This window comes from Kogia breviceps, chromosome 1 (assembly GCF_026419965.1).
Source record: "Kogia breviceps isolate mKogBre1 chromosome 1, mKogBre1 haplotype 1, whole genome shotgun sequence".
Classification (NCBI taxonomy): domain Eukaryota; kingdom Metazoa; phylum Chordata; class Mammalia; order Artiodactyla; family Physeteridae; genus Kogia; species Kogia breviceps.
In genome coordinates, this window is record NC_081310.1 from 168,050,490 (window position 1) to 168,072,464 (window position 21,975).

The 21,975-nt window shown below is 40.2% G+C and overlaps 1 protein-coding gene across 14 annotated transcripts in view; it reads left to right on the forward strand.

The window, feature by feature from the left end:
- Positions 1–727: 727 nt before the first annotated feature.
- Positions 728–21,975, forward strand: part of FOXJ3 (forkhead box J3) — a 133,627-nt gene continuing 112,379 nt past the window's right edge. For 3 of the 14 annotated variants that reach the window (XM_067010016.1, XM_067009999.1, XM_067010037.1), the window contains exons 1-2: positions 781–953; positions 10,841–11,022. Coding sequence is in view for 3 of the 14 variants with exons in the window: in XM_067009987.1 (XP_066866088.1) it covers positions 11,453–11,537 (85 nt within the window). In the remaining 11 variants the exon portion in view is untranslated. Of the gene's footprint in view, positions 954–7,029; positions 7,203–10,840; positions 11,023–11,389; positions 11,538–21,975 lie in introns of those variants that run through there. The other 11 variants (XM_067010006.1, XM_067010045.1, XM_067010024.1 and 8 more) reach the window with 10 other exon arrangements.

Genomic DNA, 21,975 nt, shown 5'->3' on the forward strand with positions numbered 1-21,975 from the left:
TACAGGGCAGATTTGCAGTGCTGATACCTTAGAGAAAGAATCAGTGAAGACTGACTAGAAGTAAATTCCAAAGTTCACAAGTCGCCCAACTACCCTTCTAAGCGCTCCACCTGTTGATAGCAAGGACCATAACATGGGCAGCAGCTTTAAAATCAGAAGGTCTTTCAGAGTTACAAATCCTTTGTTTTAAGGAGTAGGAAACCAAGGCTAGGCATGGGAGAGGCCTCGGCAGAGATGGGTGTAGAGAACCCGGGACTTGTGACGTTCTGGAAGAAGTGTCCTGAAGGTCCAAGATGCCCTTGTGGGGGTCGTAGAATTCGTGGTGCCCGGTCTTCCGGAGAGGCTAAGGTGCCTATCACTAAGGTGAGGTGGAGGGGGTTAGGGGAGAGGTCACAAGGCGCAATTCCCCCGGGGGACAGGACCCCGGAATCCCTGGGCAGGATCCCAGGCGGAGGTCCCTGCTGTCCTCAACTAAAGAGCCGCCCCCGCCGCCCTCCCTCCCCGGCCGCCACTCTGAGGAGCAGAGACCTGGTCCAAGCTATCATCCCCGCCCCAAGTCGCTCGGAGGTGCCGGCTGCTGGCTGATACCCGCAGCACAGAACCAAGGCCCCGGGAGTCCCGGGGCACTACTTGTTCCAGCGGAGGGATCAGAAGCGCGTTGTCACGGGTGTGTGACCGCGAAGGAGTCGTGACGCCGCTGACGCCGTGCCGGTGGCGCAGCGACGTCGCAGGAGGCGGGGGCGGCGGGGGCGGGTTGGGGAGGGGAGCGGGTTGGGAAGTAGTTCCGGGTGCGCGGCCCCGGATGTTGGCTGCTGCCGCTGCTGCTGCCGCTCTCGGCGCTGCTCCGGGCCTCGGCCGCTCGCACCAGGCACCGTTGGGACGTTTCCCGGGCGGCGGAGACGCACACAGCGGCCGGGGGCTCGGCCGGGCCGTACCGGCCTGCGCAGCCTGAGGTGAGCGCCCGCTGCCGGGGTGGTCGGGCCGGGACGGCGGGCGAGGAGGCGGGGCCCGGGCATCTCCCGGGACGGAGGCAGGGGCTGCTCTCTGCGAGACGCCCTCTCCCTTCTCACAGCCGCGGTCGCGTCGCGGGGCGGGCGGCGGGCGGGGCGGGGCAGGGGGCCCGGGCCCAGGCTGAGGCCTGGCGGGCGGCGAGGGCTGGGTCGCTCCCTCCCCCGCGGCGCTTCTCAGCTGCTGCTGCTCCTCAGCTGGGAAGCGGCGGCTCCGCGCCTCCCGCCCCTCCCCCAGGCGGGGCCCAGGGGAGCCAGACTGGGTTCCCGGGGGCGTCGAGTCCGAGTACAGTGTCCGTCTTCCCTCCGTGACCTGCCCCTGGCCTGGGCTAGCCCCCTTTCCCGGCACGATGCAGCTTCTTCCCTTCAAGCTCTGGGGTGCTTTTCGGCCGGCGAGGCGGCCAGAATCTCGCGCGTCGGGGGTGCCCTTCGGGGTGAGGAGGCCCGTGCGGGGGCCTGAGTTCCCACCCATCCTGTCGCCGTGTCCTTTACCGGCATTGGGCAGAGGCAGCCGTTCCATGCGGACGTGTTGCTGTTCTGTGTGTGTTGCATCTTGCCCACGTGGTAGGGTGTCTACCCCCCCCCCCCACCTCCCTCCATTTTTGCAGCTAGTGAGGAGGGAGGTTAAAGCGGGGTGGTTTTTACTCTGTGATTTCCTCCGGGTGGTGTGGAAGGTGTTAGGGTCAGTTTGCTTTGCCGACGCATACTGTTGGTCAGCTGGAAGAAGCAAGACTTGTACTCTGAAATTGAGACCAGTAGGGGACTTGGTTTCATTGACATCTTTCTCCTCTTCCTTTAGCTGCTCTTGTTCTTTTCTCTACCATTTAATCCTAAAGAGAGAATAATAAGCTTTAGCTGCTGACGCATTGAGGTGCATAGTTTTCACTTCTCCATTCTACTTTTTGTGTGTATGGTTGGCGAAGGGTTTTCTTTTCTGTGTTGTGCAATCCACGTCTCAGTTGTTCCTAGTTGGATTTCTGAATGAGCTGAGTTGGGCTGGCCAGGGAGTTAGAGATTGGTGGGCATCTTCCTTGTCTTTTCCTAACATTTACTTTATTTTTTCCTTCTGTTTTGTTTGCCAGTGAAGCAGGCGTGCATGTCATGGATGTGTTACATGCATAGCTCTTTATTTGCAAGGCAGCGCTAGGTAGTTTCACTGAGTCACTCATTTCGTGGGAGCTTTTTTATTTCACTTTTCCTCTCTTCCTGTTGAGTATCATTGCATTCTCTGGTTTTTGAAACGTGTTTTGAGTAGTTTCTTTCCTTAATGTCTCTTCCAGGTTAAGGTTTCCATCTTCCTGTGTTTTGCTCTTTTGTGACCACAGATTGCTCCCGTAACTGGGAACAGGACACGGTAGCAATGAGAGTAGCCTTGTATTCCTCCTAGACTTTAGCAGATATTTATAGAAAAGCAATAACTCCTCTCTATTTTTCTCTTTGGGTAGCATGTAGAGATTTGATTCAATTTTTTAGATTTTTAGATGTCTGTTTTCTTTTCGTGTTCCTTGGAGTTAAGGTGAATCATTTTCTTGGTTTTGTGCTGCTGAAGATGCTGGGGTCTTCCTCATGCTTTTATTAGGTATTTTTTTTGGATGGGGTCAGGACGTGTTTATTTTGGCTCTTTTTGATTCATTAGTTTGGTGAAATGAAAAATCCTTATATTTTGAAGTCACTTTTTAGATTCCCAAATGGCCAGTTCTCACTTTTTCTTGGTTTTTCACATGTGCATTCTTTTTGAGTGTATGTTTGTTTCTTTTTTATTTTATCTGGTACAATCGTTAGTATATTCTTTTTCTAGGTATGTAAAATAAAAATATTTGAATACAGATTTTGTCCGCCCTCACCATGGTAAATATGGGTGGGGCAGTGGAAAATATAGAATGTTGTTCTGATACATTCTGAGGCATATTTATTAAGTCAGTCAGCATTTGTGTACTTCTGCAAAATACAGTGCTACGTGTGAAGTGGTCTGTATGAAGAGACACAAGGAATAAAATATGTTGTCTCTTCACATTTCTGTTGGGGAAACAACATGTAACATGCATCATTCATAATTCCAAGCAACATCAAGATCCTGGTTGGGATAACAGTGCAGCCAAAGTCAAAGTTATAAGTGAGATTTAGAAAATTTGGAATTTTAAAAGGGCAAGAGATGTATTTAGTGAAGGGGTATTTGCAAAGACATAGACGTGGCAATGTACAAAAGATATTGAGCAGTTTGACTGGCATAGGGAATCTGTATTGGTGAGTAAGAATAAATGAGTTTAGGCTTGGTGAGTGTGTATTGGTGGAGGACCTTATTAAGGATATAGGGTTTAATTTGATGGGGTACCACAGTGGGTTCTAAAGATTGAGAGTAAGATGATGCATATCGTTCCTGAGGAAGGTTTTCATAATTAGTTGAGTGTCCTGAAGTAGGAAGACTGACTAGAAGGCTCTTGGAGAATTTTAGGAACAAGATGATGAGAGTCTGAGATAAAATGGTGATGTTTGGAATAACATAATAGCTAGCATTTATTGAGTACTGTATGCCAGGCACAATGTTCTAAGCTATTTATGTGTATTTAACTCATAAAATCTTCATAATAAGGTCTTATTATTCCTATGAAGAAACCGAGTTACAGAAAGGTTAAGTAACTTGCCCTAAATCCTATAGAGAGTAAGCAGCAGAGCCAGGATTTGAACCCAGGCAGTCTTGCCTTTGAGCTTATGCATTTAATCTTTATATTGTTCTATGAAAGAGTGTATAGAATATATAAGAGGATGTATGTTTGAGTAAAAATTAATTTGAACTTAGTGATGATTGAATGTGTGCCAAGGGAAAAGAGCAACTTAAACATTAAAAGATTAAAGCCTAGAATCCTGGGAGAATAGCTGATAATGATGAGGAAATTAGGAAAGTGTCACTGTGAAGATAAATGAGCTAATGTGGGTTATGGTCCACACTTCGATTGTATACAATCAAGTTTTCAATAAAAGGCTAGTCTTCTGCAACTCCCGATAGCCTTTTCTCCTTGCTGGTTTTGCTCTGGAAATGCAGGCTAGTTTAATATTAATCTAAGCAAAACAATTAGAAAAACAGATCTATTCAAAAGAAAAAGTATATAGGAATTATTTTGGTTGAGTCATACCACTGCTTCCCAACCTTAGTGAAGATAATCAAGATTTGAATAGAGGAATCCTGTAGTATATCACTATAAGATTAACAGAGATGCAATGTAGATTGTGCACTTGCCAGGGCTGTATTTGGTAGTAAAAAAAAATATGTGAGTAGATGAGTGTTGGAAGGTTAGTAGCATGATGGCAAAAGACCTTTGAGGTTTGGAACTGTGGGTGACATTATAGGCTAATAGGTAAAGCATTCTGAGAAGAACCAGGAAGTACATCAGTGCCACAGAAGCCAAGGATAGGAAGGATAGTGTGGTAGACAGTATCAGATGTAGTCTCAAAGTTCAGAAACAGTGATCATGATGAAAAGAGTATTGAACTAGTAGGACCAGGAGGTGATTTGTAACCTTAGAATTTTGAAAGGAAGGATAAAAAGATATGCCAGATTTGCTTTCCACAGAAGGCTTTGTAGAGATGTTGTGGTCTGGTGTGGTAATTCTTAGTATTTTCTCCTATTGCTTCCTCCAGTCCCATTCTTGTCCACATGTCCAAGCTACTCAAATATCAGAAAACTCACTTTTTTTCTTCAAAAAAAAGAAACATGTTCTAAAGCCAGTGATTTTATACTGTTTCTCTCACACTTCTTATTCTTTTTTTAAACAATTTTACTGAGATAATTCACATACTATACAATTCACTCATTTAAAGTGTACAGTTCAGTGATTTTTAGTATATTCACCAAATTGTGCAGCCATCACCACAATCATCATCCCCAAAGAGAAAGTCTGTAACCATTAACAGTCACTCCATTTCCCCCTCATTCCCAGTCCTAGGCAACCACTAATGTACTTACCATCTCTGTAGATTTGCCTATTCTGAACATTTTGTATAAATGGAATTATACAACATGTGGTCTTTTGTGTCTGGCTTTTTTCACTTAGCATAGTGTTTCAAGGGTTATCCATTTTTGTAGCATGTATCAATCAGTATGTCATTCCTTTTTATTGTTGAATATTCCATTGTATGGCTCTACTACCTTTTATGTATCCACTTATCAGTTGATGGGCATTGGGGTTTCTTACTCTTTTAAAAATCCTCCCTATCTTCATTTTAATCTTCACCCTGCCAACTCCATCCCTCCCGTGGCTTGTCTTTTAGATTATAACCTCTACTATGCATTCTGCTAGGCCCTGGGGATATAAAGATGAGTACGACATGGCTTTTGAACATTCATGTGGTGTGTTTATGGTTTACATATGTTTTCTCATGTGTTATCTGTTTTTTCATGGAACAACCTTGTGATGTAGGCAAAGCGTCTTTTAAGATGAGTAATTTGAAGTTTAGATTAGGTGACTCGCCCAAGATTGCCCAGTTAAGTCAGTGTTGGAGCAATTAGATCATCTTCGTGCATGTCCATTGCTATTTCCACTTCTCTATGCTGCTGTTCTAACTTAAAGGAGCCTCTTGTGAATTCCTGGAGAATTAGAGAGGTTGGAAAGTCCCCTTGCTTAGGGAATCAGTAACTTGTAATGTTTGATCTTCAGGACATAAAATGAGATTTTTTCTTACTGCATTGTCACTTGTTTGTGATTTAGATAAGTCATTTCATATTTCTGCCTTTCTTTCAGAACTTTACTGGGGATTAATGTGATGATGGTGATAGTGGTAGTGGAAATAATAATAGCTAACATTTTCTGAGGCTTTAGGATGGGCTCAAAAGTGTTCTAACTATTTTTCATTTATTATTCATATAATCCTCACAGCAACTCTAAAAGGTAGGTATTTTTGTTATCAAAAATTTACAGATGAGGGGCTTCCTTGGCGGCGCAGTGGTTGAGAGTCCGCCTGCCAATGCAGGGGACACTGGTTCCTGCCCCGGTCCGGGAAGATTCCCACATGCCGCGGAGCGGCTATGCCCGTGAGCCATGGCCGCTGAGCCTGCGCCTCCGGAGCCTGTGCTCCACAACGGGAGAGGCCACAGCAGTGAGAGGCCCGCGTACAGAAAAAAAAAAAAGAAAAAAAAAAAATTACAGATGAGGATATAGGCATAGAGAGGTTAAGTGACTTGCCTAAGGGTATGTAGCTAGGGATGGAAAGAACCAGGATTTGAACCCCTGCAGTTTATTTCCAGAACTCAGTGACTCTTAATCACTGTACTGTTACTGTGTTATGAATTAATAGAGGGTATTATTTCAAGTAAGGGTATGACCAGAATATGAAGATTGGATTTTGAATGTAGTTGGGGAAACAAACAGCAAAATTAAGTTGACATTGCATCCACATTTCTTTTAAATATCAATCTAACACTTCATGTACAGAGACATGTGTTGTGTAGGCATCCAGGTACATTTTTTTCTGTTTATCCCTGCTAAAGCCTCTGAACTCAGAAATTGCATTATTTTCAGTGCTCTTCACTGTCAGCTTTGTTAGTCATTAGCTTTTCACATTGCCGCTATTCAGAAACCTTGGCTTAGGACAGCTAAAGCTTACTTTAACCTCTCCTGAGCCTCCCTTTAACTGTGAATCTTTGTTTTCCATTTTGAACAGTTAGCCTTTCAGTCCTAGATGGAGGTACTCTTTACCTCCTCCACCCCAAAACTCAGAAAACACCACAGAGGCATTTTATAACAACTGTCAAAAAATTTGACCATCTTATTTGGCATAACTGGATTTTAGTGCACAAATAACAACCAAAGCACAGTGTTTTGGTTAAAGAGATTGACTTATACTGAAATTGGAAAAGGCATCTGCTATACAGGATTTTGGATTTAATAGAATTTGTTATAACCAGATCAACAAAGCATTATTACTGTGAGCCATCTGCTGGGACATGGAAATAGCTTTGTTATATGGAACCAGATGTATTTATGTTTATAACAATGGCATTCTACTTATTTTAAGTAATCTTTTGTAGTTACAGACCTTGGCTGCTATTTTACTTGGCATATCAGCTGATAACCTGAGAATGCAATGTCTTTCAAAGTGGTTATCACTTTTCTATAGAATTGAGACAAAACAAGTGAAATGGAGAGCAAATAAGACTCATATGGTGTCAAACTTTAATGCTATAACAAGAGAAAATACTGGGTAAGTATGAATATGATATAAGCTAATTAGGACCATTTTCAATAAGAACTCTTTGGCACCATTAAGTTTAGTTTCTAGTAATTACTAAACTACTCTGGTTGCTCTAAGAATTTTACTGTAAATCTAAAGTGATTTCATTTTGGTATAATCAGACCTACATTAACACTGCCATATCTGACTTATTTCCCATCAACAGGTAAAGTAGTCTGTTATGGGATGCAATAAGAGAAACTTGTTAGAACACAGTCCTAGAAAACGCTTCTGAGTTGAATGCTAACAATTTGGAGATGGGCAAAGTCCTTGGGTGGAAGTTTTTAGAGAGAGTCTAGAAATCTGGCATGTTGACCGTCTTTGTTTGGGCTGCTGTAACAAAATTGCCACAGATTGGGTAACTTATAAACAACAGAAATTTATTGCTCATTGTTTTGGAGGCTGGAAAGTTAAGATCAGGTGCCAGCATGGTCACCTTCTGGTGAGGGTCCCCTTCTTGGGTCATAACTGGCACTTTCTTGCTGTGTCCTCACATAGTGGAAAGGGCAAGGGATCCCTCTTGGATCTTTTGTAAGAGGCTAGTCCTATTCATGAAGGCTGTGTCCTCATGATCTAACTACCTCCCAAACACCCCATGACCTACCTAATATCATCATCTTTAGGGGTTAGGATTTCAACATACAAATTTTGGGGGGACACAAACATTTAAACTGTGGCATTGGCTATTTTTTCATTATTTTCAAATAATATATATGTCATGGATTCCATTGAAGACTTGACTGATTATCCTAGGATGACCCTGTGTGTGAAGGAGACTTTATCTAGTAACTTAGTTTTAGCTAAAGTTTTTGCCTGGAGTACAAAGCTAAAACCTGTAAATGAATTCTACCTAGATGGAGTCCTGCCCAGTGGTATAAAGGATATAAGACTGATCTTCTGATTGATTGGTAAAGTGTGGTGCCAGTGTCACCTTATTAAAGATTTCAGAAGTTGGAATTGGCTTTTTCTACGGCTGAGACCTGGCCTTACTGTGAAACATAGATTTGTGAGAGAATGGATGAAAGGAGGAAGATGGCTAGAACTCATTAATAACAATTTCAAATTCTGTTTGCTTACAGAGAGATGGGATTGGGAGAGGCTGCAGTATGGTAGAAAGAAGTTATTAATATCCTAGATTTTGGCTGGTGTGTATATGGGTGCTTATTAAATTATTAAAAAGAACTAAAAAGTTTCTGTGGCTTGGCTGTAGAACTTTGGGAAATTAATTACAGACACAACAGTCAAATATGCTGCAGTCAGGAGCAGGTTGACTCTTCTGACTGAAGATGGAGCAGACTGTCATGGCAGGAGGTAAACAATATATGGCATCAGTTTTTGCTAATGTGGTTGGGTCTGTGAATCTGTGACATGCTTTACCTGTCTACCCTGTGTAAGGACCTGTTGATGGTATTGCCTCACATGTGTATACGTAGATAGTAATCACCATCAGAAATGGCATCTTTGTGTATCGGGGAAGTCATGTTTTATGTCTATTATAGGGCATGTGTGTGTTGGAAAGATTTCCACCTTAATTTGAATAATACTTTGTGAAAAGCTTTTTCTCTGATCTATTAGAAAAACAGTCCTGTGATATAGGTAAGGCAAATTATATTTGTATTCCTGTTGACAAATGGAGAAAATGAGATACAAGCTAAGATTGACTTAGTGTCACTCAGTTATTTAATAGAACAGAGACAGCAGCCTAGATCCTGCATTCTGTCTCTAGTCTTGTACTCTTTAGTAGAAAGCTGACAAGATTTTTTTTTTTAAACTTACATTGCATTCTTATTTATTGATTGATTGCTGCATTGGGTGTCCGTTGCTGCACGTGGGCTTTCTCTAGTTGTGGCAAGCGGGGGCTGCTCTTCCTTGTGGTGTGCGGGCTTCTCACTGTGGTGGCTTCTCTTCTTGTGGAGCACAGGCTCTAGGTATGCGGGCTTCAGTAGTTGTGGCACGCGGGCTCAGTAGTTGTGGCTCATGGGCTCTAGAGCGCAGGCTCCATAGTTGTGGCGCACAGACTTAGTTGCTCTGTGGCATGTGGGATCTTCCCGGACCAGGGCTCAAACCTGTGTCTCCTGCATCGGCAGGCGGATTCTTAACCACTGCGCCCCCAGGGAAACCCAGCTGACAAGGTTTTTATGCAGCACACACTTGGATTTCTGAGGTAGAAATTAAAGTTTAAAAACCCCAGAGGACCTGGGCTCCTTGGAGCAGAGCTTGTCTTGTGATAATGTCAGACTAGGGTACATAAAACTGTTGAGAGCAACTTCTTCCCTTGTTAAATTTGGGTCCATTTCCAGTAGTTGGATGCATTTTTACTTCACCTTGCATTCTTTGTGAATTCTGGAAGTAAGGAGGAGATAGAATCAGAAGGGAAACTTTTAAGGATTACTAAATAGCAGATTTGGTCTTATTATTATGAAAGTATACATCTATAAAAATTTAGAGAATGAGGGATTGTACCTGGAACATTTAGAGATTGAGGATACTTGGGTTACTGCCATAGTGCGAACATATTGTTTTTTGCCGGTGGGCAGGAAGAGTGACAGTATATAAAGAACTTATAACCCCACAGAAAAAAAGACTGGGAAAGAAAGCATCACGCTGGGTAGTCTTTATTTTTGCCTTTGAACCTGTTTATATTTTCTATAAATTCTTTACAGTGAGCATATATCATTTTTATAGTCTTCTGTTTTCTCGTCTTTAACTAAAAAATAAACATATATGATTTTTATGGTTCAAATGAGAATTTGGAAAAACGTGAATCGTAGCACTTTTGAAGAGTAGTTTAAACACTGGTGCTATCAAAGTATTTTGCTTTTTAGGCAGTTATGTTAATAAATCAGTTTGGTAAATTATTTGATTATAATCTTATAGGTCAGGTTGTGGGTGTATTAAGTGTTTTGGGTTTTTCTTTGCATTAGAAATTGGTCATTTAGCTCTGCTGGTCAATAAATTAATTTTAGTCCCCCAGAAGCAACCAAGAATTTAGGTTTACATATAGTAATTACTTATCAACAAATGACCTAAAAATAGCTCTCTGACCTACAGTGAAAACTGGATTTAAGAATCTACTCATCTGCTTTCATTTCCTTGACAGATTTCTAATAAGAAAAACCAAATTGTCAGTGATTTTTTTAAGGTGCTTGTTTTCATCCAGGGACATTGGACTCAGTTTCTCTCATTCATTTGCTCATTTATTCACCATGTGTTATGTCCTGGGAACTGTACTAAATGCTGGGGACACAAGTAACTGGTAGGGTCCCTGCCATCAAAGACTACAGCTTTTGGTTTGGGAGAGACATCAGAAGAGAGATCCTAGGCATATGGATATATCCATTTTTTCTGTTTTTCTAGTTTTTAACTAAAAAGCAGCATGACTAGCTTGTTTGAAGAATTTAATGCTTTTGGTGGTGTGGTTAAATGGCTTTAAGAGGAGCTGATGGTTTCATAATTATTTTTCTGACTCCAAAATATTGAAAATCCTTGATCTAGAGAATTGCCTTATCTAAGGAGCGTTGCGTACTGAGGTAGATGACCCAGGCGTTTATATTTATATCTGATTTGCTTTGGGAGCATAATTAAGAAACCTGTGTTGATTCTTCTAGGATGGAGACAGTGTCTTTTTTTGTCTTTTATTCTCTCTACTGTTGATCCTTGAACAACAAGGGTTTGAACTGCACAGGACCACTTGTAGAAGGCTACTTTTCTATTGTGACTACGACAGTACTACACAGTCCATGGTTTGAATCTGCCGATGCGGAGGAACTGCAGATATGGAGGGGCAACTGTAAGTTATACTCGGGTTAACCCCCACGTTCCAGGATCAACTGTACTAGTAAATGGAAGGATATTTCATATTTGAGCTTAACTTTAAGAATATTAATATCAATACATTGTATCAAAAGTTACCTTTTGTCTAATATATATATGTATGTATGTCTATATATGTAATATATAGATATATATAGTAGTTCCTAACATCTTAAGAGTTAATCTTTTATTCAGGCCAGCGAGATATCACACTAAAACACTTGATAAAGAGTCATTCGCCTACTCTTAGAACACCTGTAGTCACTGACAGCTGTAAGGTAGCCTGTTTGTTGTTAGCTCTAATTGGGGCAAAATTTGCTTGTAACTTCATCTCTTTTTCTTAGTCCTTCTCTGCAGAACATTAGAGACCTAGTTTGCCTTCTTTGACAAGATAACTCTCTACATATATGAATGTGATTGTTCATTCAGCAAATATTTTGTCAGCACCTACATATGCAAGACATGGTCCTGGGCATTGTGAGAGATCCAAAGGTAATTAAGAGGCATAGTCTCTTCTCAGAGAACTGATACAGAGAAAGTCATGGGTTTGTTGAAAAGAGTGGTTTTGCTTATGATGATCAGGAAACTTCTTGGAAACAATAACGTTTGAATTAAGATTAGTGATGGGGTAGTCTAGGCTGACTGCATAATCAAAAACCTAGAGATGAGGAAGAATAATGTAAGTTATAAGAGTAACAAGAGGCCCAGCCTGGCTGTTTGACAAACTATCCTCAAGGATATTGAAAATGTTCATTTGTTTATTCTCAGCGCCTGGAGGAGTGTTTGCAAATAATAGGTGCTCAGTAAATATTTGTTGAATGAATGAATGGTTACATTTGGGAAATGCTGAACAACTTCTTGAAGAGTCATAAAGTGCTTTAGGATATTGAACACTTTGATAAGTCCCTTAGAAAAAAAATACTTGACTCAAACTTACTTGATTATGGAATGCCTGTTAACAGCTCTGGCAAATATTACACTGGGTCTCTACGGTAGAGGTGGCAGGGAATGCTGGAAAGTGTTTTCTTCAAGCTAAACACACCCATTTTCTTCATTCTACACTTGCCATTTGGCTTCTAAACTCTTCACTAGGCTGATTTCCCTCCCTGCAAACATTCTAGCTCATAAGTGTTCTTAAAACGTGGTACTCAAAACAGAACACAATACTCCAGTTGTGAGCTAACCAGTGAAGAGTGAATGGGACTGCTACCCTCATTGATCTGGATACTATTCTTCTAATGAACCCTAAGACTGTATTTTCTTTTTAGCAGCAGAGTCACTGTCTTGGCTCATATTCAGTTCTCATATTAATTTACAAGAAGTTCTTTGAGTAGATTTTCTGATTTCCTATTAGTAGAGCTAACACATGAATGCCCATTTTTTTTCTGATTGAGTCTAGGTTATTTTCTCAGAAGTACTAGTGATTCTTAAGTTTCCTGCACTCTGAGAAAGAAAAGAAAAAGAATTAATGGTACAATGCTGGAGTAACATAAACGTCTACCACTGCTGAGTACACTCAAAACTAGATAAAATGTAATGAATCCCTCTATACCCATTACAGATTTAATAATTATTAAGCTGTTTGCTGTATATGCCTCAACTATCTTTTGCTTAAGTATTTTAAAGAAAATCATAGGCATTGTCTTTTCACCCCTACAAATATCAGTATGCATCTCTAAAAAATATAGACATTTCTTATATAACCATGCCATTATTGTAGCTAATGAAATTAACAATATTTGCTACTAGTGTTATCACAATATCCAGTTCATAATAAAAATGTCCTTGACTGTGTCTTTTTACAGTAGGTTTTTAATTGAATCAGGATTCAGACAAGGTCTACACATTACATATAGTTATGTTTGTTGTCTCTTTTAGCCTAACACAGTTCCCCCCTTTTTGGCATAATTTCATTGTGTCCACTACTTCTTTGACCTTTCGTGTCTCTATACCAAGTTCTGTTACTGTTCCTTTTGAAATAGCTCTAAGAGTTTTCCTTCATTTACAGCAATTCAGCAAACATTTTGGACTGTTATGTACAAAACATGTGCTAGCCATTATGGGAGGCAGAAAGGTTAATTTGACATGTGCCTGGCCTACTAGGAGGCCTGCAGTCCAGTGGCAGAGACAGGTACATACAGAAACAATACGAAAGAGATTTTCTGCCTTCGGATGGGTCATGCCTTGATTATATATCCTCCCATATATTTTCCTGGAAAATGCTGCTAGTGGTATCTTCTTAGTACATTACTTCAGGCATGTCCTGATCAGGAACCCACAGTTGATTGCCTTTCGAATCAATCCAACTATACTGTTTTGGGCCTAGCACTCAATGCTCCACTAATTCCCACCTTTACCTAACGTGGAACTTCTCAAGGCACAAATATCCTTTTTTTGGGGCTAAATTTATATTGTCATGTAGAATTTTCATTTCTCAAACAAGATTATAGACATTTTGAGAGCAAAAGTCTTGTCTCTTTCTGTATAAATTGGAAAGCTTAATAATTAACTTTTGGAGAGTCCTGGCACATATGCCAGTAGGCCTGTTCTTCCTGCCTACTACCTTTCCAGAGACAGAGCTTCTGCCAGTTAGAAGTAAATAATCCAGGGGCTTCCCTGGTGACGCAGTGGTTAAGAATCTTCCTGCCAATGCAGGGGACACGGGTTCGAGCCCTGGTCTGGGAGGATCCCACATGCCGCGGAGCAGTTAAGCCCGTGCGCCACAGCTACTGAGCCTGCGCTCTAGGGCCCGCGAGCCACAACTACTGAAGCCCGCGTGCCTAGAGCCTGTGCTCCACAACAAGAGAAGCCACCATGATGAGAAGCCTGCGCACCACAAGGAAGAGTAGCCCCTGCTTGCCGCAACCAGAGAAAGCCCGTGTGCAGCAACGAAGGCCTGATGCAGCCAAAAATTAAAAAGAAATAAAACAAAATAAAAGTAAATAATCCAGTTCTGGGTCTCTTCTTTTACCCCAAAAGCCTCCTTAAAAAAAGAAAAAAGCCCATTCAGTGGTCTGAATCACATAACGGCAGATACATGGTTTGGATTTTGCCACTTCCCCATCACCATGTCCATGGCAAACTAATTTCTTGTTTTTAGACATGACCTTCGCAGTGTAGCACTTCAGGCAGCTACTACCTATCGAGTATAATTGGCAAATGATATGAAACCTTTCTGCTATCCTTGTCCTAAACCAATAGTTCCTGAATTAAGCTGTGTATCAGAATCACCTGATACTTGTAATTAATAGATTTCCTAGGTTTTGCTCTAGACTGTTGAATCAGGATTTCCGGGAATTGGATAGAAATGATTCTTATAAAGTTGGCCATGGTTTGTAGACTTGCTTTGAGGACCAGGCAGGTAATTCTTATTTTATTAAACAGCTCTAGCAGTGGAGACTATAGCTGCCCATCTTTTCAGGTGTATAGCATCTCATTCCTCTGACAACCAATATGTTCTGATATGTTCAATTTATTTTATTATTTTTAAAATTAATTTATTTTTGGCTTCGTTGGTTCTGCTTTGCTGTGTGCGGGCTTTCTCTAGCTGCGGTGAGCGGGGGCTACTCTTCATTGTGGTGCGCAGGCTTCTCTTGGTGGCTTCTTTTGTTGCGGAGCGCGGCTCTAGGCGCGCAGCCTTCAGTATTTGTGGCTCGTGGGCTCTAGAGTGCAGACTCAGTAGTTGTGGTGCACGGGCTTAGTTGCTCTGCAGCACGTGGCATCTTCCCGGACCAGGGGTCGAACCCGTGTTGCCTGCATCGGCAGGTGGATTCTTAACCACTGCACTACCAGGGAAATCCCTGATATGTTCAATTTACATTTCAGAGATATGGTAGGATCTCTTGCTTTGAATTATACCAGGCGAAGCACATGAATCAAATGCCCAAGATAAAGATATGGGATCCAGAGAGGTGGCATCTTGGTTTTCTAAATATAACTGAGCTTAAATTTAAAGCCTCAAAACCCTTCAGCCCTCTGGAAATTTATTCTTTCTCTGTTTAGTGAATACCTTTAAAAGTTTAAAGTGGAAGAGTTTAACATTTTTGGAGTAAACAGTCTTTTGAGTTTTTCATACTTCATGTATATTCATTAAAGGTTATTTAAACATATAATGTGATTTAACTTCATACACCTTTGTTAGATTTTCCATAAAAGTACATCTACAAGTTGGGGAAATGTTCTTTATTAGACCACATGATTTGATTTTGAGACTGGAAATTGTGGTTAAGTTATTGAGCAAAGTAGAGAGACTGAAGTTTCAGGATTATCCAGTGAGTTAATGACAGACCCAGAAATAGAATCCTGTGTTATTTGCTTGGGTTATGATTTGGTTTGAAGAGGGTGGCCTGTGATCTGCTTACATAAATTTCAGGAAGTAAGGTTTGGGGTTTGGAAGAAGTTACAGCTCTGTGATGTTTGGTCAAGAAGCTCCCCTCACCCACGTTTACCACCTGTTTTATTGACAGCAGTCAATAAACTATGGAGGGTAAAGAGACAGTTCAGCCTTACACTTCCTACTGCTACAGGAATAGTCTTATAAAGCTGGAGCTGATTGTTGGTTGGCATGCTTTTTTTCATCTTCTGTTATAAGAGAATAAGAACACCTGGCCCTAGTGTTGTTTTTAGGAGGAGAGGGGTATAACCTAAGTAGTTGATTTATAGATAGTGTTAGAGTGGTTTCCTATAGAAATTTTTCAGGGTATATAGAGGTGTATACATAAGTATATCTTCATTAAACATGTTTAATTAATAAACAGTATGGTTTGGAAATGGTGGAGCCCACCAGAAAACAAACTTTCTTGAACCACTAATGGTTCAAGGGGTTATAGATTTCAAAATAATTGCTATAGTAGAGTTGCTTTCTGGTGAAGTCGCTATTTTTACTCTCCCCTTTTCCATTTTGTGAGGTGGGGGGGCTCCTATGGCACTAGTGAAGCAGCAGCTTACAGAACAAGAGAACATTTTGTGTGTGATCGTTCTTAAACTTGCTCTTTAAAAAAAAAAAACCAAAGGAACCCCACCCAGCTTTATTGAGATAAAATTCACATACCATATAATTTCACCTGTTTAAAGTGTAAAATTCAATGTTTTTTTAAAATAAATTTATTTTATTTTTTTTTAGTTTTGGCTGCGTTATTTAGTTTTGGCTGCGCTTTATTTAGTCTTTGTTGCTGTGTGTGGGGGCTATTCTTCGTTGCGGTGCACAGGCTTCTCATTGTGGTGGCTTCTCTTGTTGCAGAGCACGGGCTCTAGAGCACAGGCTCAGTAGTTGTGGTGCATGGGCCCAGCTGCTCCGCGGCATGTGGAATCTTCCTGGACCAGGGCTCAAACCCGTGTCCCCTGCATTGGCAGGCGGATTCTTAACCATTCTGCCAGCAGGGAAGCCCCAATGTTTTTTTTTTTTTTTTTTTTTAACATATTCATAGGGTTGTGTAATCATTGCTGCAGTCTAATTATAGAATGTTTTCCTCTCCCTCTAAAAGAAACCCCATGCTCAGTAGCAGTCAGTCCACTTTACCTGCCTCCCCAGCCCTATGAAACTACTAATCTAACTACTAATCCATAATCGAACTATTAATATAAATTTGTTTTGGACATTTGATATAAATAGAATCATGTAATGTGTAGTTTTGTTACTGGCTTCTTTCACTTAGCATGTTTTCAGGGGTCATATATGTTGTAGCACGTACCATTCCTTTTTATTGCCAAATAATATTCTGTATGGTTATAACATCTTATTTATCCATTCGTCAGTTACTGGGCATTTGGATTGTTTCCACTATTTTGCTATTATGATTTAATGCTGCTGTGAACATTTGTGTACAGATTTTTCTGTGGAGGTATGTTTTCGTTTCTTGGGTATATTCCCTGGGAGTGGAATGGCTGTGTCATATGATTACACTATGTTTAACTTTTTGACAGACTGCCAAACTGTTTTCCAAAGTGGCTGCACTGTTTTACATTTTTCACTATCAGTGTATGAGGGCTTCAATTTCTTCACATCTTTGCAACCTTTGTTATTATCTTTTTGATTATAGCCATCCTAGCTGGTGTGAAGTGGTATCTTGTGATTTCGATTTGCATTTCCCTAATAACTAATGATGTTGAACATCTTTTCATATCTTGTTGGACATTTTAATATCTTCTTTGTAGAAATGTGTATTCAGATCTCTGCCCTCCCTTTTTTTTTCAGTCAAATGCTCTTCCTCTGTGCTGTATCTCCAAATCTTTGCCCATTTTTAAGTTGGGTTGTCTTTTTATTATTGAGTTGTAAGGGTCCTTTATATATTCTGGATACCTAACTTGCTTTTCTAACTGAATTTGTCCGAAATTACTTGCTTGGAGGCAGAGAGAAGTAATGGATACAAAGACTACATTAAAAAAAATCTGGTGAGTTTTCAGTTAGATTTTAGTTCTTATTTTATGTTTATTCTCTTTTTCCAACTCTTGAGGAACCTGGTTTATTCATTCATTGAACAAATATGACTGCAGACTATATACCAGGATTTGGGGATATAACAGAGAATGAAACAGAAACTTTTATCTGCATTCTAGTGGGAGAGAAGCAGACAGTGAAACAAAAGTCATATCAAATCATATCAGATGATGATGAGCTATGAAGAATGAAACAGGACAATGGGGATATACTGTGATGAGCTTTCTAACATATTCTTCACCTTTCCTGATTTCTTAATCTGTTCCTCTCTGCTCTGTTTGACCTTTTTGCGCTTTCTGTTTATTTTCATTTTATGTAGTTTGTAGCTAAACTTTTACTTCACTCTCTCTCCTTATTCTTAATACCCTTGCAGTCTAATTTTTTGCTTTCACTAGTCCACAAGATCCACCCTCTATAGTAATAATGATCTTCTATTAAAAGCCAATATTGTCTTTTCAGTTTATGTCTATCTTAATCTTTGTGTAGCACTATTGCCTTTCTATCCATTAAATCACTTGCTGCAACCTCTAGTACAGTTTTCTCAAGTTTTTTGTTTTTCTTAACTGGTTCGTCTTCTCTAAATCTGTTAGAGTTCTCCAAATTTAAGTTTTTGCCTCTCTTCTCCCTCTAACATTAACATGGTGGATTGATCATTCTCACATGATATTTTGCTTTCTGAGAGCATGTGACTCTGAGTTCTCATTTTCTAGCTATAGCTGCATCACTGCCTTCAGGTTTAACTAGTGAAGCTGCAGTGGACAGCTTGATTGCTACTTACTCATTAGGATTCTTTTCCCTTTACGCCTTTCTCTGACAGATTTTTCCTGTTTAGGCTGATTAAAACACAGGTTATTTCCATGACTGCTTTAATGATTACCTGTGACTAATGGTATAACAATTCACAGTGTTCAGTCAAGGAACCTGATTCAGAGGGGTTGTTCCTTCACGGATGCTAGTGAAATTTTTACTTTCAGGTCTTTGGAAAGAGCTGAATTCTGAAGTTAGAAACAGAAAGTATAATCTCTTGACCTCTAGTGCTTATAGTATTCATTTTCAATGAACTTTTAATTCTTACTTTTATCTGATATGGTATTGCTTTCATTCAAGCTACTGTCACAGTAACTGAGGCATGAATTTTTCCTTTTAACAATATTCCCAAGGTCACAGTTGGGATTCTCAATTGGGTTCTTGATGCAAGGTCATGAATGTTGCAAGTTTTTTGTAAACTATAAAGCATTATATCTGTGTGGTGGGAAAGAGGAGAGAAGGGCTAATAAGAATTACTTGGGAGCTTTTTCAAAATACTTAGTCCCATTTCACCTCCTGCTCCCAGATAATGTATTGTTATATACCTGTTAGTTTGTTAAACATCTGCTTCCTAAATGTGAATAGTTTGTATCTCATTTTAATGCACACATGAAGACTGCTTATATTAAAAGGAATTCCATATTCTTTCTGTTGGTGATGGGATGTACTGCAGTAGTTTCTCTTGGAGCATACCCATCAGTGAATGACTGGTTTTTACTCCCCGTCCTCTGGTGGTGTCATGCTATGCAGAGTTTCTTGTATGTTGATTTTCAAAGGATTTGCAGAAAATGCTACTAGGTACTGTTGGCACCAACTTAAACTGTATAAATTTTGGATGTAATTGAACAAATTAATATAATTGTTCAACGTAGTTGGCTTCAGAAATGTGAGTTTGTGATTTGGAGGACACTTTGAGATTTTCTTGGTTTCACTGTGAATCATAGCCTTCTTTTGTGAGAGTTCCATGTTGCTGGACATCTGCCTGGGTAGGGAGAAGATGATTGGTATATTTGTTCTTCCAGTTAACCAGACTGGTGTTCAAGACACCATTTAGGTACAGTAATCTAAATTAAAAGTGGAGAAAACGGAAACTAAGGCATTGCGGCCACAGTAGATTAGAAAGATATCTAGGAGCTGGAGTTGGTAGTAAAACTTCACCATTTTAAAGTGTAAAATTTGGTGGTTTTAATACAAAAGGTTTTTATTCACAAGGTCATGCAACTATCACAACTAATTCCAGAACATTTTCATCAATCCCAAAAGAAACCTGTTAGCAGTCATTCCCTACCCCCATTCCTCCTCCCATCCCCCTATCTCCTGGCAACTACTATCTACCTTCCATCTCTAGGATTTGCCCCATTCTGAACATTTTGTATAAATGTTCATACAATATGTAGTCTTTTGTGTCTGACTTCTTTCACTAAGCATAAGGCTCTCAAAGTTCATTCATGTGTGGCATGTAACAGTACGCCATTCCTTTTTTATGGCTGAATAATAATCCATTGTATATTATATGGGTATTTTACAGATATGTCACATTTTGTTTATCTGTTCATCAGTTGATGGACATTTGGTTTATATCCGCTTTTAGCTTTATAAATAATGCTGCTATGAACATTTGTATGCAAGTTTTTTGCTTGTTTTGTTCTTTTTTTCTTTCTATTTGCATTTATTTTTTGTGGCATTTATTCCCGGGCCATAAGTTTTTGTTTCTTCAGTTTCTTCTGGGATATCTTTTTCTTTGGGGCACCCTCCTCTTCTGGTTTAGGAACAATCTGTTCTTATTCAGTAAGGACCGTCTCAATGTGGCAGGAAGAGCTCATGTATGGGTTGATCCGACCATGAGCTCTGTAAGTTCTGTGCTGCATCTTGGGGGCTTTGTTCACCAGGATGTGCTCAGTGACCAGAGAATCTACATCTAAGCCCTTAAGTTCAGCATTACTGTCTGCATTTTTGAGCATGTGCAGTAAATATTCAGCACTCTTTCTGGGCCACCAACCCTGCGTCCAGTCCCACTGTTTGGCCTGGGCACACCTACCAACTCCACCATTGTAATGATGGAATGCCACACATTGCTTCTTTAAAGTGACATCTTTCAGTTACTTGGTGGCTTTTCGGATATGCATACCCTTAATGGCCTGGGCAGTTTCACAAGTATTCGTAAAGTGAACACGAAGATTTGAACCTCTTGACTTGCATGATTTTGTGGGATTCTCTGGGTCAAGTGAATAGCGAACCATTTTTAGAGGTCACCTCAGGCTGCTTACCGCAAAAGGAAGCTGTATGCAAGTTTTTGTGTGAACATATGTTTTAAGTTCTCTTGGGGATACATATATGTGCGTATATATGTATTCCCAAGAGGATTTATATATATGTATGTATATATACATATATATAAATTTTTTATACATAAAAATACACACACATACCCTTAAGAGTAGAATTGCTGGACCCTATGGTATCTTTTGTAAGAATTTACCTTTGTTTTTGATAAAGTTGATATTGTAGAATGTGATTTAGGTTTAAGAGACAAATGGGCTGGCTGACTCTCCACATTCTCTTGTCCCTGCCCACCCAATTTGGACAGCTTACATGATGTGTAGGTTGTTAGAGTCAACAGAGCAGTCATACCCAGGTAACTACCTTGTAGAATACTGGATGTAGAGTCCTGGCGTTAGCTCTATGTACTTGGTGAGGAGTGGGCTGGGAGCCCAGGGGTGTTCAGAGAAGTCATTCTTCATAGAAATCAAGAATTGAAAAGAAGTGTTCTGCTCTAACAAAGGAAAAGAAAGCCATTCTTAGGTAAAGGACTGTGCCATTTTATCAAGATAGGAAATACATTAAAGAAAGATAATGAATTCAATTATAGACATAGTAAATTTGGGATTTCTGGGAGGGAATGTTAGATATTTATGTTTGGAGATCAGGAGGTTGATCCCTGATAGAGATATAGATTTGAGATTCATCTGCATTATAGGCGTTTGAAATACAAGAGTAGGTAAGTCACCCATAAAGTAAAAAACAGTAGAGAAAAGTGTCTAGTAATTTCCGTATCTGAGGTCTTTGAGGTTTTGAGTCTGCCAGCTGATGTTTCAGCTGTATCTTACTTTGAGTGGCTTGTTTCCTTCTGGTTTTGTGATTTTTGATTGTGAATTTATTTATTTTGGGACCTTATCCTTGAGAATTCTTCCAGGCCTAGATCAAAGGCAGATTCCCCAGAGAGGATTTGCATTTCCTTCTGTCAAGGTTGGGTGGGAGACATTACCATTCTAGGACTACCCTAAGCAAAATTCTAAGTATGAAGCTTTTTAAACCATAATCTAGGTGAGGGTCAGCTTCTGGTTGTGAGTGTTTGAGGAGATACTGTTGAACTGCTCTCATAGCCCCCCAATCCCTCACCAACACTCAATGTGTTAAGTTTTCCTTGCAGTTCTCTTGGATAACACCTGGACTTTGCCTCTGGACTTTGCCTCTTGTACCTTGAGCCCTAATAGGCCTTGGAATTGCAAGCTGAAATTCATAGGGTTTGGCAAAATGCCCTGAAGATGAATGAAAGCTGGTTTCAGTACTCTGCATATGTCTCTAGTGTCCCTCTTTCACTTAGTTTTTAGGCTCGATCATACTTTATTTTCTTTCAGGTTATTGATTAATATGTAAAGATTTAAAAAAAGTTATCCACTGTTTGTT